The sequence below is a fragment of the Triturus cristatus genome, chromosome 2_2, assembly GCF_964204655.1.
Source record: "Triturus cristatus chromosome 2_2, aTriCri1.1, whole genome shotgun sequence".
Taxonomy (NCBI): domain Eukaryota; kingdom Metazoa; phylum Chordata; class Amphibia; order Caudata; family Salamandridae; genus Triturus; species Triturus cristatus.
The window spans coordinates 34,899,550-34,919,130 of NC_140582.1; the positions used below are offsets into that span (position 1 = coordinate 34,899,550).

The 19,581-nt window shown below is 44.5% G+C and overlaps 1 protein-coding gene across 1 annotated transcript in view; it reads left to right on the forward strand.

Annotated features, from left to right (window-relative positions):
* LOC146861793 (uncharacterized) overlaps positions 1–19,581 on the forward strand; it is a 379,950-nt gene that overhangs the window by 348,329 nt on the left and 12,040 nt on the right. The window contains exon 6 of the mRNA XM_085643196.1: positions 3,411–3,462. Coding sequence (XP_085499322.1) covers position 3,411 — 1 coding nt within the window. The 3' untranslated portion in view covers positions 3,412–3,462. The remainder of the gene's footprint in view (positions 1–3,410; positions 3,463–19,581) is intronic.

Here is a 19,581-nt window from a genome sequence, read left to right on the forward strand (position 1 = left end):
CGCTCCCCTCCTCACTATGAACGACCCGGCGCTGCCTCTGTTCCTCGTGCCATGACCGGGAAAGGGACGGAGTGCTAGCCAGCTAATAAAAATTCCAGCAATGAAGTGCAAGCATGTTTTAGAGGAAAAGCTACTTAAACATGGCGCGTTAAAGTCCTCTTTTGTTTCTGTTGCTGTGAGGGGAGACGATATAGCCTTATAGCCAAAGCTGAAGGCTTTCGAGCTGAAGAACCGGGTTCGAGCCTTGGCATTGACTCACCATCCTGTGATTCTGGGCGAATCTCCCCAAATAATTAATGTGTGCTTGGTAACTTATCTAGTGTTATGTAAAGCGCTCTAATATCTTCGGTCTGGTTCCCGCTATATAGAACTACAAATAAAACAAGCACTGCAAAGGCAACGATTCTCATGTGACAGGAGGACATCGATGGGAGACCGAGGAGGAGGTGCCATCACATGCTGTACAGTGTGATGGCCAAACAGAAGGATCTCTTAGTGGAATTGCCAGTGAGGCAGATAAGCCCTCAAAGGAGGGACATTTAAGCAAATGCACGAATAACAAGTCAGCATTTGTGAATGACACAGATAACAGCCAGTGGCAACTGGTGGCTGTGCCAAACCCAACAGAATAGATATAACAGTTCGATCAAACTCACCCTAAAAAAACACAGTGGCCCTGTATCCCTTTGCAGGTGCTGAGTGTTCCAAAAAATCAATATAGAAGTGGAGAGATGAAGAAAAGATGTACCTCCAGGAAGTTTTGATGAAAAGGGGATAAAATAACCCTCAAGAAAGCAGTGGAATCATGCAACCCATATAATTATAACACTGGGAGATTGAGAGGCTCCATTGTGGGATAAACTTATATGAAAAAAAAGTTTAATCCAGAAGTAAAAAAGTTATTTAAATGTTCCTTGAACACACAAATCTTAGGCTTGAACTTTGAAAAGGCTTTCAGAGGTCCAAGATCTCCGAATTAGGTGAAAATAATGGTTATTCAGAATTTCACTGGCGTATTATAAACAGAGGGGGCCCTTCTGCAAAATACGAAGGTGGGCGCCTGAGTCTCCCATATCTCCAATATCTCACAGATGATATTCATTGGCCTTAAGCAGAATGCGCCCCCCCACCCCCACCACTGAGGAATTGGATGCCCCTGAATTTGTGGGGCCTTCTGCACTGCAGGGGCCTGCGTTAATTACTGACTTTCCCCTGTCTTTGCGGCATTCTGAATGGTGATGGTCCTGCCCCTGGAGCCCCGGGTGTGTATACGTCGACGACCCGCTTTGTGATCGGCGGTGTCCTGCCCTCCTCCCTCCATGATCATGTGGCTACCTCCCCCATCCGACCCTGGTTGAAGCCTTCGAGTCTGCTGCCTTGTGGTTTTCGTGCTGGATTTTTGTGTGTTCCGCCATTTTGGGTTGATGCTGTCGGTTCCCATGGCCTGGGTCCTCCATCTTGGCGGTTTCGACCTATCCTCATTGTTGCTGGACTGCTCCTTGTTTGTCTGTCTGTTCTTTTCCTCAAGTCGTCCTCCCCCGCTTTGGTCTCCTCCTCCCCTCCCATCTTATACTATCGCCGATTCATGGTATATGTGTTACTTTCATCCTCTTATACATTGAACACACTTCAAAAACATAAGTAATTGAACATCGTTGGATGGCCATGTAACTGTAGATCATTCCAATTTATTGTTTTCTTTATCAAATACAACAGCTGACACGCGTTTCGCCCCAGCGGGGCTTCCTCAAGGCTCTCTGATAGTCCTATACGACTCTTGTGTAACCAATCAACCTGATAATATTTTTACTTTTCACCAAAACGTGTCTCAAATCCAAAAAGTACTAAACAGTTGTATCCATTCACTATGTTTGTCAAATTGTTTCTTGACTCAGAGAATTATATATGTGAGAACTGAGACAAGGAAAACGCTTGGATGGAACTTATCATGGCTCCAAGTGATTATCTGAAGCCACTGCGCTGAGACTTGGGAGACTTTGTGTTTCAAGAAACAATTTGACAAACATAGTGAATGGATACAACTGTTTAGCACTTTTGGATTTGAGACACGTTTTGGTGAAAAGTAAAAAGAATATCAGGTTGATTGGTTACACAAGAGTCGTATAGGACTATCAGAGAGCCTTGAGGAAGCCCCGCTGGGGCGAAACGCGCGTCGGCTGTTGTATTTGATAAAGAAAACAATAAATTGGAATAATCAACAGCTACGTTGCCATCCAACGATGTTGAATTACTCATGTTTTTGAAGAGTGCTCAATGTATAAGAGGATGAAAGTAACACATACATGTTGTGCTCTGGTGTCACTTCTTTAATTGTGACCTATATCACACACTGTGAGTTTAGGAATCAATGCTCTAGGTGGATGAGTATTAGACACCAATGTTGCACCTAATATTTGGTCTGATGTTTTTGAATCATTTATAATCACAATAAGGAGACACTATTGATGTGCAGATTATTGGAAGCATATCCACTACATCCTATCTAGCCGATTCATGGTATGTTTATGATTGTTGGTCCCCAGCTGGTTTGCATGTCTTTTACTGTGACTGTTTTGTAAGTACTTTCCCTCTTGCTGGTCTGCCTGACCCGATTATGCATTCCTTACCCCTTTTTACCATTCCCCCCTACCTTCCATGCCCCATTTGACTTGTGCCTTGGCTATGCTATGCACTAATAACCCATGTTATTGTGTATTCACTGTTTTTCTCCTATGTTATACTTGGCTCCTGTAGCTGATGTAATTTTGTAACTTGTAACTCGCTGATCCCCATGTGAAGCGCTCTGATACCTCGGGGTCTAGCTAGCGCTATATAAAACTCTGCAAATAAATAAATTACACCCCTGTAGAGTTTGTCTCTAATGTTAGATAAACCCGTTAGTTAAAAGCAATGGCAGTTGAGCATGATCATTACTTAGCATAACCTAATACAAGGTCTGAATTACAGTAGTGTTTTCGTCACACGTTTTTACACCTGTTTTTTTTTTTTTAACCCAAGCAGCACTTCAGTATTACTGAAGGGGCCACAGTCGCTTGCTGAACCCATCCTGAATAAGCATTGCCGAGGCGCACATTTTGCATTGTCACCGAGTTGTTCTATCATTTACACAGCGTTGTTATCACTTGCAAATGGTTGGCTGGCTTTGCCCTTGTCTCTATGCCATATTGCCTATACTTTCTTCACTGTAGTTGAGCACACAGGCACAAATCTGAAACAGCGAGGGTTCCTAGGGGTGAAGTCTGGGAGCATCATGTGCCCAGCTTTTAATACGATGTTAAGAGATTTTTTTTAACATAATGTTGTTCTTCCCCTGGTCTAGTCTGTATCTTGTGTTTGTCATCTTTAATGTTAATGGATTGCAAAGTAAACTTCTTTCTTGTTTACATCAGAGGCAGAGCTCGCATGGAGGACGATGCTAACATATGACCAACCTGATGATTGGTATGTAACCAAACCATCATTTATTTTTATAAATCTCAGACCATCGTATATTACAATGACAAATTAATTGGTTTAGTTGGCCTGTTAAATTTGCTACTGTGGCTCTCTCTACAAGTGGCATTCCTGTTATTTCCTTGCTCTGGATTTACTGTTAACTGAGGTCTTCGCACCTCAGAGTATGGAAATAATGGGAATTATGAAATTTTGGAGAACAAAAATTGGGAAATCAGATTTCATGTGTCCAATATCACATTCCACTGGAGAATTTGCCTGCTTGAAAAAAGTGTAATTCCTGAATGTAGTGCCATTGATCAGTGATGTTTACACTGAATGTATCATTCCAATAGGTCCGGTAACACCTGTTATCGACCAAAACCATTGCACAAAGTTATGGCTGAGAGGTGATATTTAGGCAGATTATTGATTTCTTATGGGTACTTCCTGAAACTGGTATGGATCATTGGGATCGTACAGAAGCGACAAAAGGTTCTTTTGGTAAGAAGGGTTGAATTTTCTATTGTGATTTACATTATTACCAAGTCAGAGATAAGCAAATACTTCTCTAAAGTTTTCTAAATGGGGCCTCAGCTTTTCATAGTTATCATTAAGTCGGTGTAATCTTGTATAATAGCTGGTATTTTGCGTTACGAATGTGTTGTATAATGCCTGCACAAAATCCATCTGTTATTATTATTATACAAGAGAGGTACCATTGGGAGTAAGGCTACTGTACTGTACATATAGCCAGGCTTGTACTTTTAGCAAGGGGGTTGGGGGTTGGGACACAAACGCACGTATAGGCACTCACACTCATGCATTCAAACACACATTCATATACACATCAATTCACAACTCACACTCCCAAATATTCATGCACTCAATAAACATTAAAAATAAAGTCATACTTACCTGCACAGCTCTCTGCCTCTAAGATCTCAGGAGGGCGGTTACTGATGCCTGAGGGAAGGCAGCAGCCCCTCACTCATCACAGAGGGGGATGGGGTCAGTGAGACTGCTGACCCATCCCACCATGTAGCGGGGTGTCAGTGATTGACACTCGGCGGTGGGCGCTTCAGGGCTTAGAACTGCAGTTCCCAGGTCTGAGGCAATTAGTAACGCTCCCTCCCGTTACAGGGGGGAGGGAGCCGTTGAGGTACTTCATCAAACTGAAGAGGTCATGCCCACAGGAGCTGTGACTTCTTCCGCCCAGCAAAGTTCAGTTAGCAAGGAGCCTTGGCATTTAGCGCATGTCTAGCTCCTGGCCACCTGAACTGAAAATAAAGCGTGTCTGTCAGGTTGACGTTTGCTCAGCCTGACAGACACTCTTTATGGTGATCAAAAGGTTAGGGGGTTTGGCCCTTCAGCTCACTAGGACAGACAGCGGCTGCAGAAAGCAGCTACCTATCCTGAAGGCACCTCTTCGATTTTTAAATCAAGTTCAGTTCAGTACTTTGCAAAATAGTTGATGTTTGAAGGAGGGTAGACACCACCATTTTTCTTTTAGTAATATATTCATTATTTTGATTGATGCTAGATGGCTTGGAATTTGGGCTAGGCAATGCAGGGAAGTCATATGTGGGTATTAATCAATCAATCATCAATCAATCATGGTTTGTAAAGCGCGGCTACTCACCGGTGAGGGTCTCAAGGTGCTGGTGGGGGGGCTGCTGATCCATCTGTGCTATGGTGTTCCGTTGACGAGCCAGGTCTTGAAGTCTTTCCTGAATTGGGTCAGCAACAGGGATTATCTGAGGTGGGTTGACAGGTGTTCCAGGTCTTGGCGATGAGGCAGGAGAAGGATCTTCCTCCGGTCTCGTCTTGTTGATCCAAGGGACTGTGGCCAGGGCCAGATAGCCAGAGCTGAGGTGTCTGGTGGGTACGTAGAATGAGAGGCGGTGTTTGAGGTATGCTGGTCCTGTGTCATGGAGGGCTTTGCAGGTGTGTGTGAGGATCTTGAAGGTGATTATTTTGTTGACTGGGAGCCAGTGGAATTCTCAGAGGTGCTCAGAGATGTGGCTGTTGTGAGGGATTTTCAGGCAGTGGTGGTTTGTCATTGAGGGTGTCGGGGCTCTGCCCTCTTTACGTTAGCTGGCACTGGTCTGTCAATATAAAAGCAAAGTGTTGTGTTTTTGAATGCACACAGCCTAAACATGCATCATTAGTTTCTTTTTTTCAAGGCAGGGGCTGCTGCACCCTGCTTGCTACTCACTGTGTGTTGACGTAGTCTGCAGTGAGGCTGACGCTGAGTGACAAAGTCTACAGTATTTGACTGGCTGACGATCTCACAGCCCTGAGGCCTGTGATGCCATCAGCTCGTCAAAAACATAGACTTGCCGACCAGTCTCCACCCCCTGATGCCATGGAGATAAAATCAGCCCTGGGCGTTTTACAGTGAAGCCCTCTAGCGTCAATCAGGGAGTGGAGAATTTGTCACCCCGCCCTTTACCAACTCATCACAGTGACGAGTTGGTAAAGGGTGAGGCAGAGGTAGCAAACAGACGGGAAGCCGAGAAATCGAGTCTGCACAGACTCGAGGTAGTTGCTTCCCTCTCTGCACTTTGTGAGTGAAGCCTTTGAGCTCCAGCAGCATGTCACACGTGGGTTTCAGAGCAGCCAGAAACCGACTCGTAGATCCAGGCCTGGTCTCATGGGCTGTAATGAGCAGGCGAGTTGTAGGATGTTTCAGGAGTTCGTATTAATATTATTATTTTTTTAAAGTTTCTTTCATTGTGGCCTCACATCTTCTTTTCTACACTGTTCTCTTCCTCCCACGGTCCTACGGCTCTCCGAAGATTGACTCCCTTCTCTCTCCTTGCTGTTCACATGGTCCGTTCCTCTCACAATGGCCCTCCTCCTACACAAGCTGCCAGCCAGCTCCGTGATTATGCTGCAAAGAGAGAGACTTTGTGGATAGAAGGCAGCCCTGCTGGACAGCAGGTGTGAGCTCAGGCAATGTGTGGGAGAGAACAGAGGGCTCTTTAAATGGTTGCTGCCTCTGCAAAAGCGCACCCGAACCCATCAGTTGGCTTTTCTCATTAATCATTACCACATGAAGTAGACTGACACTTGTGGCAGGACAGGCGGCACAGGGCATTGCAAACAGGTTTTCAAATCATGGCAAGATCGTGGCTGTGTGGGGTGGAGGACAGGGACCTGTGTTGAGAGTGCCTGTATGACCCCGATGGATAATTCCCTTCGTTACATTTACTATAAAGTGGTCATGCCGATAACACTTTGGCATGAACTGACAATCTGTCTCTTTAATCTCCCTTCTTATGTCTGAATCCCCTCATTTTTAGGCCTTGCTGAGACAGCGCAAGCTTTCTCTTTGAGACATTTAGTAAGTGGGTTTTCAAAAGTGCTACCCACATGGTTTTGCTGGCCTAGAGCTTGCGTGCACGATGGCGTGCACATGCACAGCTGCTCCTCTGCTCCTTGCATTCCCCCCTCCCTTCTCGCCCAGCCCTTTGATGCTCTGCTCGCATCTCCCTCCTCCCTTCTCCTCTTTTTTCGTCACTTGTATTCAGTCTCTGCGCATTCCCCCTCCCTTCTCGCCCAGCCCTTCTTGTCACTTCTGCTCACATCTCCCCCCTCCCTTCTCCCCCTGCCTTTTCGTTAGTTTCATTTGCCTGTACTTCTCACTAGACACTTATTCCAAATCGCTGTGACTCATGCTGCTCTGCTTGTTTTCTGGTAGTAGCCTGACATGGGCATTAACATACAATACAATTCTGAATTCAGCCAGCGCACACATATAATTTAAGACCAGACACGCAATGAGCCCTTGTAAATCATAAAACTCGTCAACCACAGATCACTCCCAACCTGCAAAGTGGCCAGCCACCCACATAACCGTATTACTTAGAACATTGTCATTGAAAAAATGCTTAAGTGCATGATAGCTAGCGAAATGCTACTTTCTTGAGTAACCAAAAGAGGGCACCCAGGAAAAAACTATAAACATTCATTTTGATGTGAAAAGGCCTCTGCAATTGAATATTTCTTACTAATTTATACAACCGGAATGACTTTTTAAAACAGTTTTTTTATAGTACATTCGTCACATAAAAATTACACAGTCTACTAGCTGAATGTCTCTCTCCTTCTCGGTCTTTTTCCTCTTTAATTCTCGCAGTAAACAGACAACAGGGGCCACTGGGCGTGAAGGCAGACAGAGCCATCCTGCTTGATTAATGGCTTTGCATTTCCATGTGTTCGCGCAGTAAACATGCCCGAGGCGCCAGCCGAGCACAAGGCACACGGGGACATCCTCCTTAATTGTTGTTTCCCTTCTGAGCTGAGTCACTTTACACTCAACTCCAAAAAAAACGAACCATAAAAAAATGTACTTTTTAAACAAAACTACCTTAAACAGTATTGTTAGCTGGTTCTAATTTTAAGGAGACTATGGTGGGCTCATCTCAGCGTTGTACAGTGTTTACATTAGTTTATGGATTACAGCAGATTTAAGAGTTAATTTATTTTAAGGAAAATAATTCTTTGGTATTTACACACAAGGGGAATATACCTGACCAGAAAAAAAATTCCCTGCACTTCTATCTAATTTACATCTCACCATACAACACTCTGTAAATAACTGTCACTTCTCTATGCCAGCAAATACATTTCTTTCTAAAACCCTAATCAACCTTTATGTCCTATATCTCATTCCTTTACATAAACACTCAATTTTTAGAAATATATTTATACATGACTAGGTACCTACCACACTATTGCTCTAGCCTTAAAAAATCTCTGTACGTCACACCTCTCTTTCAATAAACCTCAGTGCACCACTGCACTTACCTCTCATAAACTCAATTTACAAACTCACTGCGAACCTAACTTTAGATCTCTAACTCTCAATCAGCTCTCTGCCCCTATCTTCTCCTCAAATCTCCCTCTCACTCTCCCTCTTACTCTGCATCTCTCTCCCTCTTTCCCTCTCTCTCTTTCACTCTCTTTCACTCTCCCTTACCCTCTACCTCGTTCCCTCTCCCTCTTTCCCTCTCTCTCTTTCCCTCACACTCTTTCCCTCACTCTTTCCCTCTCTTTCCCTCACTCTCTTTCCCTCGCTCTTCTTTTCTCTCCTCGCTTTCCTCTCTCTCCTCTCTCCTCTCTCTTTCTCCTCTCTCTCCCCTCCCTCCCCTCTCTCTCCTCTATCTCCTCTCTCTCCACTCTCTCCTCTCTCTCTCTGCATCTCATCCCACATAATTTCTCTTACATTTACTTCACCTCCCTCTTAACTTCACCTCTCTTTCTATTACACTTTCTACCATTTATTACAAACATTTTTAACATCTGTACATTACTTTTAACTACCTCTTGCATGCCTCTTTCTATATCACCATTCTCTTTCAATTCTCTCTCTGCCTCTCAACTCACTGCCTCATCTCTATCTTCCCCTCCTCACAGACACTATCTAGCCTCTCAATTTACCACAACAATTGGACTACCAGGTCTCGCTTATTATTAATGTCACCTTGCTCATTATTTTATTAGTTTATCTCTACAATACTCTCTCTACCTCCTACACTCCATCTATCACGACCATTGTTTTCATCTCTCTTTCTATCTCATTCGCTATTACCGTTCAATCTCTGCTTACGTCTCACTTGTTTAATACATCGGTCTTACCTCTATCTCTCTCTCCCAAATTCTACATTCTATACTTCTCCCTCGCCGATCCTCTGTATTACACTCATCTCTCTACCTCATCTTCACCTCTTTTCTCTCTACTTCTCATAACTTTCTAATTTTAATCCCACCGGCTCTACCTGCCTCTCTGCCTCGCTACTTAGGTTAAAAACACCTGTCATTCTGTGCTTCATCTTTCTATTTGTGCTATCTCATTATAACTCACCTCTCTTACTAACTTATTTCTATATAGTCCTTGCCCTTCGGCTTGGCACCTTTCTTACTAGCCTACATTTAAAAATGCATGCCAGCCCTCTAAAAACAAGCATTGGCATAGCCAATAGGTCTCACATTTGGGACCTTATACGCTTTTAGCCATGCAACAGTAACGCTATTGCACCAAGGATATTGTGATACATAACTAAATACTTATAAGGTCCCAAAAGCGAGACCTATTGGCTATGCCAATGCTTGTTTAGTTTACATTGGCTCCCAGCACAAATATTTAAAGCACTCTGAATTCCACTACCATGCTTTTACACTGCAGGGAAATGTGAAAACTCGGCCCAAACCTACTGATACTGTTGATTATAATCTGGGTTTACATGGCAACTGTCTTGCTTTTTACTTATTTATTTCTCTAATGGTTCATGTTAGAAAACTATCCCTTGTAACTACAGTGTTATAAAGTGGCGTATTATTGTCATAGCTTATTAATCAAACGCAATAGGTTGTTGATCAAATGGCATTTGGAACGCATATAGTTGAAAGCACTTTCATACACGATAATGAAGGAAAAGAGCTTTGGTTAGGAAAAATATTTGCCTAATTTCACACGATCTAAGTGGGGAAGCTCTGATTTATCTACGCTTTCTGGTTTCACTTTGTACAAATCATCTAGTAATTGTCTATTTGTTTTTCCTTATGTTAATGGTTTGTTTTTACCTTTTGTGCAATTTTGAGCAGTTTTTATATAGGGACTAAGAGAACCCGACTCAAAGGTATTAATAATGTTGCTCTATACTAATCTGGCCCATGTGCAGAGTTTACATGACAACTGTCTTGCCTTTTGGTTCACTAATTATGCTTGAAAATTATCACTGCATCACTTATCCCATTTTTTTTGTAAATGCTGTGCTGTACACTCCACCAAACCCCCACCCTAAGGTCAAGCCCAGCTCACCACTCTCAAACTTCATCGGCCGCCACTGTGTTGAGGACAAGTCTGGCTGGGGTGTTTTGAACGTCCTGAAGTTTTCTGAGGAGTATCTAGGTGACACTGGCATAGAGTGCGTTGTTGTAGTTGAGTCTGCTGCTGATGAGTGCATGGGTGATTGTTTTTCTGGATTCGGTGGGTATCCATCTGAATGCCTTTTGTAGCAGGCGGAGTGTGTGGAAGCATGATGAGTCTACAGCGTTGATCTGATGGTTCATATAGGGTGAGGAGTCCAGTATGATGCTGAGGTTTTGTGGGGGTGGGTGGGGTTTCCATTGTGGAGGGCCACCATGAGTCATTCCAAGCTGAGGGTGAAGGTCCTAGGATGAGGACTTTGGTCTTGTTCGAATACAGTTTTAGGCAGCTGCTCTTCATCCAGGTGGCGCGGGCCTTCATTGCCCTGTGGAAGATATTTCTGGTGGTTGTTGGTTTGTTGGTGAGGGAGAGGATCAGTTGGGTATCGTTGGCATAGGAGACAATGTTCAGTCCGTAGTTCCTGACGATGGTTGCGAGAGCTGCCATGTAGACATTGAAAAGGGTTGGGCTCAGTGAGGAACCCCGGGGGACTCTGCAGCTGATGTCTGTGGGTCCAGAGAAGAATGGAAAGAATGTAAGTAGTCTGTTTTGCTGTGTTTGTCTGGTGAGGAAGGACTGCATCTAGTCCAGGGCCTAGTCGTACATGCAGGAGTCATGGAGTCTCTTGGTTAGAGTGCGGTGGGAGATGGTGTTGAAGGCGGCTGAGAGGTCCAGGAGGATGAAGACTGCAGTTTCTTCTCAGTCGGGGAGGGAGCGAATGTCATTGGTGGCAGTGAGGAGTGCAGTCTCAGTGCTGTGGTTGCTCCTGAAGCTGGATTGGGCGATGTCCAGGACGTGGCTTGCTTCAAAGAACTCAGAGTTGGACGTTTGTAACCTTTTCAATGACTTTGGCTGTGAAGGGGAGTAGGGAGATGGGTCTGAAGTTCTTGGGGTCTGATAGGTCGGTGGATGGTTTCTTTAACAGAGGGTTGATCCCAGTTGTTGGCATTTTTCCAGTTGTCGGGAAGGTGGCAGTCTCGATGGAGCAGTTGATCGTGCTGTGGAGCTTGGGGGCGATGGCTGCTTTGTGGAAGATGTGGTGCAGACATGGGTCTGAGGGGACTCCGGAGTGGAGGCTCTTCATGGTCTTAAGTGTAGTCAGTGGTGAGTGGGGTCCAGTTGAGCAGGTTCTGTTGGGGTGCGGCATGGTTGGGTGCAGTGTTGTCGGGCTTGATGTGAGAGCCTTGGGTGTCAAAGGTGTCATAGATAAGCCTGATCTTGAGGTGGAAGAAGGTGCTGAGTTTGTCACAGAGGTCTTGGGAGGGCGGGTGTGCATGGTCTCACTGTTGAGCCTGGTAAACTCCTTGACGATGGCGAAGAGTTCTTTATTGTTGTGTGCATTGGCATTTATTCTGTCCTAGGAGGCCCGTTTTCTTAGTGGTTATTAAGAGATATAAATGTAAGAGCGGGGTACATTATGAGGTGGTGCAGGCCTAAGAATCTATTTTTCTTTATTACACTTTTTTATTCAGATGTGTGATTAATATGTGGCCTTTTCCTGTTTTGGTTAAAGGTTGATGCTTTATCTCAGTATTCTAAAGAACCTTTCCAATTCACAGTGCTGTTGTGCCAGGGATATTTTAGGGTCCTCTTGGGTGGCCTTGTATTCATGCTAAGTTTGAGTTATGTTTATCTGCATGAGCCTGTTTTTGGCTTGGGGGGGCTCTAGGGGCCCCGGCAAACCAGCCTCCTTCTCCTGCATTGACTTGACTAGTACTTTGTGGTATGTGGGTGAGGTAGTTGATTAATATGCATTTTCTTATACTTTTAAAAGTATTTGGCCAATGTAAATGTTGCCTGGGTTGTGTTTACGGCATTTTTAAAATGTATTTTAATCAATTTTAATTAATGACTTCCAAGCCATGTGCTTTCCTACCATTGTTTCATAAGTGGGCATTTTGTCTTTTTTTTCAATGCATCCTATTTAGTCAAGCCATGTGCTTGTCTACCATTTTGTAAAACCAGTGTGTTTATCTGATGGTTTATTATTAACCATTTTATAGCACTTTTAAAAGGTTTGCTGGAAATATTGTATGTGAGGCCCTTTAGGAACCAATATATTTGTAATCATTTTTCCTATTTAATGTATATATTTCCTGTTATTGTATCTTGGGCTGATTGTAGTCTATGTAGGTTGTAGTTATCATTTTAAATTAATTTAATTGATTTTTATCAGTGTTCCTCAGCCACTCACATGGGGCCCATGGTTCCCAAAGGGACATTGCATACTATTTCTTTTGATGTTTTAGTGCCACATTGGTTGTGTAATCTGTGCCATGGTTATTCTTATCTCTTGTCAATACTTTTTTTATAGTCACCCAACAATACCTTTGCTACTTAACCTTCTCAATTGAGAACGTTCTTTCCACACATCACTTTTCATTGTCTAAAGTCAATTGTTGGATGTAATTGTACAATCATTTTCCACATACGTGACAAACCAGGACTTTTTTCCTGCATTTTGACTTCTAGATGCTGTTTTACTGACTCTGATTGTGCCCATGGCATATGCTAAACAGACCCAAGTCCTGTGCACTGTTTAAAAGGTACATGGTAATTAGGTATGATTACAATTAGTGCTGACAACCGACTTGCAAGTCTCTAGTATATGGTAGACCGTGTAGATTTAGAGGCACCAGTAGAATAAATGCACTTAAGTGTGCACTGCTGTGTGGCCTACTGTCATTTTGAAAGTCATAAGGAAGAAGGGTACGAAGTTCCTTGGTGCCTTAACAATCTTGATCAGAGAACCTAGTTATAGTCAGTTGAGGCAGGTTGACCTGTCAGTTGAGTAGTGGGAGGAGAGGAATTCCTCCTTTCGTAATTAGTGCCCTCACACACCCAGCAAGCTAGGTGTCATGATTCATCATATGGGCCTGCTCCTCGTCGGGTCGGCACTGCAATACCCGATGGGCACCCATAAAGAGGCTTTTTATCGGAGATCTTTTGTTCCTTGCCGTTTGGTGCCATGGGTGTGAGGGCCCTAGCGTGTTTGGATGTAGTAGTGAGTAGGATGATTAAAACAGGTCAGGGGAACTATGGAACCAAGTTTATTCTAGCAGGGTCCCTGCCTGATTAAAAAAGGGGGGGGGGAGAGGCGACTTTCCAATTATAATGGGTCACGATAAGAGTGCTCTACTCCTGATGGGTCAACAGGTTTCTCGCCTATTTGTCTGGGGGATCAGTGGCGATTCTTCATGACCTGAATGTGAAACTTAGCTACACCCAGTGGTACAGTGAGAACCGGCCTACCACTTAGTGGATCAGTGGGAAATATGCCCGCGACTTCAATGGGCAACCTTATCGCTATTTAGTAAGTGCCTCATCAATTCCAGCGGGCTCTGGACACATTGGAGATATGTGTCTGGTTCAAGTAGAAACCGAGTGGTAGAACTACCCCGCAACGCTGGACCCGGGATGGTGAAAGTCATCCCTGCTTTGCAGGCTGCTTTTTAACTTAAAAGTATGTGCAAATTGGCCTTTGGAATTAAAGGTACTTCCAAGGTCTTGAACTATCGCATGTTTACATATAGGTCACCACTAAGGTCTCCCAAGCTGTCCAAGGGGTAGGTTGACTTGTACCTATAAGCAGGGACAGTATAAAAAATGTTTTATAAGCCCTGGTGAGGGAAAAACTGCCAATTTAGATTTTTTCCATTGGAGTGCATGAGCACCATGGGTTAACATGAGAAAGCTTTATTAAACTTTAATAAAGTATAACTATTGACTGGAGTGTGCTAAAATGATGCTTCAAAGTGTCGAAATAATAGTTAGAATAAATCCATAGGTTAACATGAGAAGGCTTTATTAAACTTTAATAAAGTATAACTATTGACTGGAGTGCGCTAAAATGATGCTTCAAAGTTTCGAAATAAAAGTTAGAATAAATCCAACAATGTGCCAATGTTGAATTTATTATAACTATGTAACAAAAGAAATAATAGAACTTGCTTTTCTAATGTGCCTGAATTCATCTCAGTAGTAGCCTCCTCTGATTGGTCAGCCTTTAAAGGCTGACCCGAACTGCCTTGATGAAGTGTAAAGTGGCCTGTGTTGAGACAAAGGAGATATCTGGTGGGAGGAGATCTGCTGCTGCGGAACAAAAGAAGGAAAGGGGCTGGGTCGCCAAACAGGTCTTCTAAGAAGAAGGACTGGCCTTCTGGACCCTAAGCCTCCACAAGAAAGGACTGCACTCATAAGGACTGCTCCTGCTGCACACTTTGGTCTTCAGCTCAAAAAGGACTTTGCCTTGTCGTTGAAGGAGTGGACTTCTCTGAAAGCACCATGTTAAAAGAGCTCCATCTGCATCATTTCCACCAAGAAGAACCCAGCCAACGACATTTAACTGGACTTTTAAGGATTTGGCCAGGTGCATTATGGGAATTGTAGTCCAAATGTCCCAAGGAGCCGCTTAAAGATTCTGGATCCTTGGATTGGTGTTGTGGACACTTCAGAACCTCAAGTGACCTACTGGAAGAAGATACAGATGTTTGAGAACATTTGGAGAATTATTTTTAAAAGCTCCGTAAGTTGGCTGACCTGTCGTCTAAAGTCAAGCCGGCGACGTTGAATCTGGAATAAAATCCAGTTTCGTCTGGCTGAAGCTCTGGAGCTTGTCATAGTTGACAAGACTTCCAGTAGTTCATTGAGGCCTCCTGCTGGACTTGGCCACTATCTTCATATTCAAACCAGGCCTGCCAAACAGACCCGCTCGAGTTCGAGAGAAAAAGCTTCAAAACAGTGACTAAGTCAGAAGGTAAAAATTTGACCAGGCCCTACCGCTCACTGTATCCGACACATGCTCCATTGCGGTCAACCTGAAACTTTGACCTTGTTCCGGTCTAGTGTGAGCAGATGTCCCTAGGCACTAGAAAGTGTTTCTTCTTTAAACATTCAACCTCTGGTTCCCTTCATTGAATTTTGGGCATTTTGGTGTCATTTTAATATTAAAAATATTTCCTATTTTTATAAATTGGTGTTGGATATCTATTGTGTGTTGTGTCTTACTTATTTATTGTAGAGATGTTTTGTTTTGCAAATTCTTTACAGACCGTTCTCCTAAGTTAAGCCTGTCTGCTCGCAACCAAGCTACCAAGGGTTGAGCAAGGATTAATTTATTGAGAACTTCACTGGACCTTATTTGTGTTTGCGGTGTTATTATTAAGTGCAAGTACCTGCCTGCCTTTACTTATAAACCACCTTCCAACATTTGGTGCACAGTGGTTGGGGCCAGTACTTGTGTTTGACAACACCATATAATATTTAAGTGAAGATCTTTACAAATCTAGTAAATTGACTTAGAACAAAAACAGATTTTAGAAATTTGTGAATTTGGACTAAACTGCTTTAAATTTGTTTTTTCATTTTTGTAAATTGTTCTATCTCCGATATACAAGGTTTCTGTGTGACCCAAACCTTAACCCCTTCAGTTCCCGCTCCTTTCCCCGCCCTGTGCCGGCGCTTTCATTAGCGGGCGGGGTCTATGACGAGCTGGACTCGTCATGGGCTCAGCGCAACCGCGGCCCATGACGAGTCCAGCTCTTCATGGGCACTGAAGGGGTTAAAGCTTGATCTGGCTAACCTGACTAATCTTACAGTACATAGTGTAAGGCCAAGAGGCTACCAGCTGCTAACAGAATTAGGAAAGCAGAGATGATTAGGTCCCGTAAGGCCAACTCCAGGGAATGAAGGGGAGAGGAGGGGAAGGATGACCCCTCAAACAACTTCCAGGAGTAGGATGACATCTTGCCTATTACTTTTAGTACCAGGTGCATAAATTCAGCTCATTGGGGGAGGCTCCCCCACAGATAACCTAGAGTTGTCCCTCAGGGAAAGGATGCTGGAAGCTCACCTAGCTGTGATAGCTGTAGAGAAGTAGAAAGTGGACCTAGCTAAGAAGTGGGAAAGGCAGGAGAAAAAGGATGGTGGCAGTGAAGACAAGGAAGATAGTGAGATGTCCAGGGATGGTAGGTTTGATCTCAGACTACCCAAGGGGTCTGTCCCTAAGTATCAGAAGGGTGACGACATAGTAAAATGGCTAACAGCATTTAAGAGGGCCCTTAGAAGGAAGAGGGTTAGCTCTCAAAACTGGGGTTCACTCCTGTGGGAGCTGTTCCCAGTAACTCTTAAGAATAGGCTCTTGGTCCTAGAGGGGGAAGCAACACAATCTTACTCCCATATGAAGCAGTATCTGATCAGGAATTTTGGTCTCGCCCCAGAACAGTGCAGGATGAAGTCCAGGTACACCCACAAAGTCAGCACCCAGTGCTAGGTGAACTTTGTAGACATCTCAGTAAAGGATACAGGGAAATGAGCTATGTTTCTAGAAGGGCCTCTATAACCTGTTCATGAAGGAGCACATTTTGAGTAATTGTACCTCAGCTAAGTTATGCCAGTATCTAGTTGACCCTAAGTTGTCTCGTCCCAGGGAACTAGAGGAGACCGCTGATAGGTGGGTGCTCACAAGAGTACCTAAGAACCCCCGGGGGAGGGGGGAGACTCCAAAAAGGTGGGTTTGGCCTACAAAAACCTAAGGAGGGAGGTGGTAAGCCCACCACAGATACTTTCTCAGTACCCCAGAACCCTAAACTAAAAAAAGGCGAGTAGATCCCACCCAACTCTGATAAGCAGAAGCAGAGGGTCCCAGGGCTTAGAAAGTACTTGGACAACAGGGTGTATTTTAGCTGTCACCAGCCAGATCACTTCAGGGGTGACCCTGCTTGTTCCATGAAGGTGGTTATCACTGGGCTGTCCAGAGTAGCCATAAAGGAGGACTCCCCAGATTGGGAGGCCCTCATAGCATTTCGCTGGGAAACAAGTCCAGATGGTAAGCTGGTGATCCTTGAGGGTTGGAGTAGGCTCTTACACTCCATTCAGGTGAATGGAACCCCTACCACTGACCTGAGAGTCACCTCTGCCAGTCACATTATGGTGAGTGACAGGTTGGTGTCCCCAGATCAGAATGTTCCAGAAGAGACATGAAGAGTAAGGTTAGCACCAGGTGAGGTCACAGGCAAACCTGTAGCCATAGTACCCAAGGAAAGGGAGGGTACCCTAACTGATATATGGTAGTAGTCCATTCTGACCTCTTCTTAGGTTGTACCGTAGGCAATGACCTCCCAGAGGTTGGTCTGCTCCCAGGTGGGAAGGTCACCCAGGGTGCCCCCACATCAAAGATCCTGGGAAGCCAGTCCCTCTAGCTAGGAGACTCCTCTCTCAAAAGAAAGGAAAAAAGAAGAGGAAAGCTAAGCCACTCTCAAAGACAGTCCCAGTGAGTCAAGGTTCTCCTGTTCCAGTAAGGGAAAACCCCAAAGCTGGCAACAGTGAGACTTCACTTAACCACAAGGAAGTCCTTAGGAGTCAGGCAGCCATTAAACAGCAGGGTACTGCACCTGCAGTGACAGAAGGAAGAGAGGAAGAAGGGTGTTTGCCACAGGACATGGTATCCCCCCACTCTGAATAGCAGAAGAGGTTCCAGGAACCCACAGTTGACCCTAAATCAGCTCAACACCTGCCAGTGGAGAACATAGGGTGGGGTTCTGGATTCTGACAGCTGTCAGTAACCTCTACTGGGCGCTGACCTTCATGGCAGAACTGTACTTGACATGAGAGGCGGACCCCATGGCCTAAAGGAAGTTAGGCCCCTGATCCTGTTGGTCATGGTGGGGTTGCTGAAGTGTTGGGAAACCTCTATGGGTAAGCTAAGTGTTGCCCTAGCAAAGTTAGGGTAAGGGGAGATGGGTACCTCACTACCCAAACTAAAAAGGGAGAAAGACAATGGAGCAGCTGTGATGTTTCATTTTCAAATGGGTCCTGTTACTGTGCAGATGGGTCGGCTTCCAGGAGGAAGAGACCTTAGCAAGAGAATCTAAAGCAGAGTAGGCCTTAGAATTTTACAGCCTGGTTTCTTTACTTTCTTCCTCGTCTGACAGACCAGGGACATTCTCCCAGGGATGGGCATAGTCTCCTTCACTGTGGGCTGGGGAGGAGGTTGTGTGAGATACCAGAGCTTTTTGCAGTGTCCCCCACACTTTTTGCCCTCATTTTGACTACTAGATGCTGTTTTTCTGACTCTGATTGTGGCCTGGGGTGTGCTAACCAGATCCAGGTCTAGTGCTCTATATAAACGGTACATTGTAATTAGGTATATTACAATTAGTACTGACAACCTACATATAAGTCCCTAGTATATGGAAGGGCATCTAGGTTTAGCCTCTTCCATGCTCATGACGTCTCCCGGCCGTCATAAGTCACGATGGGTGTGTTTGGACGACGGCCGGGAGACGTCATGACCACGCCCAGGAATGGAATGTCAGCACTGCGGCAACGCTGCGGCGGAATTTACGCCGCAGCGAAGAGTTTAGAGGCTGAGCAGATTTAATGCTCTTAAGTGTGCACAGCTGTGTGACCTACTGCCATTTTAAAAGTCAGCCCTGTTTTGCAGTCTGCTTTTAACTTAAAATTACATGCAAATTCGACCTTAGAATTAAAGGTACTTCCAAAGTCTTAAACTTCGTCATGTTTGTACATATAAGTCAGTGCTAAGATCTCCCCTAGGTGCCCCAGGTGTAGGGTGCCTTGTAACTATAAGCAGGGGCATTATAAAAGATGTTTTATAGCCCTGGTGAGCTAAAACCTACCAATGATGTTTTCCCCATTGTAGTGCATTAGCTCTAACATGGAAGGCTTTATTAAACTTTAATAAAGTCTAGCTATTGACAGGAGTGAGCTAAAACGATATTTCAAAGAGCCAAAGCAATAGTTAGAATGAATCCAACAACTTGCCAAATGTCTGGATTTATTATATAACTATGACAGAAAAGAAGTACTAGAACTTGCTTTTCTGTTGTGCCTGAATTCAGCCCTCATGCAGCCTCTTCTGATTGACCAGCCTTTGACAGGCAGACCCAATCTGCCTTAATGAGGTGTAAATTGGTCTGTGTTGATACGAAGGCGACATCTGGTGGGAGGTGATCTGCTGCAACAGAGCAAAAGGCAGGAAGAAGGCTGGGTAGCCAAACTGGTCTTCAAAGAGGGAAAGAAACTCAGGACAGGACCCAGGCCCACCCCTACTTCCTGCACCCACAGCTAGATAGGAGCCCCTGTAATTGAATTAGCAGAGGGTCTTGAAGGGGAGTGTTAGGAAAAGTTAGCCACACCTGTGGGTTGGCTTTCCCTGACATTAAGATCCG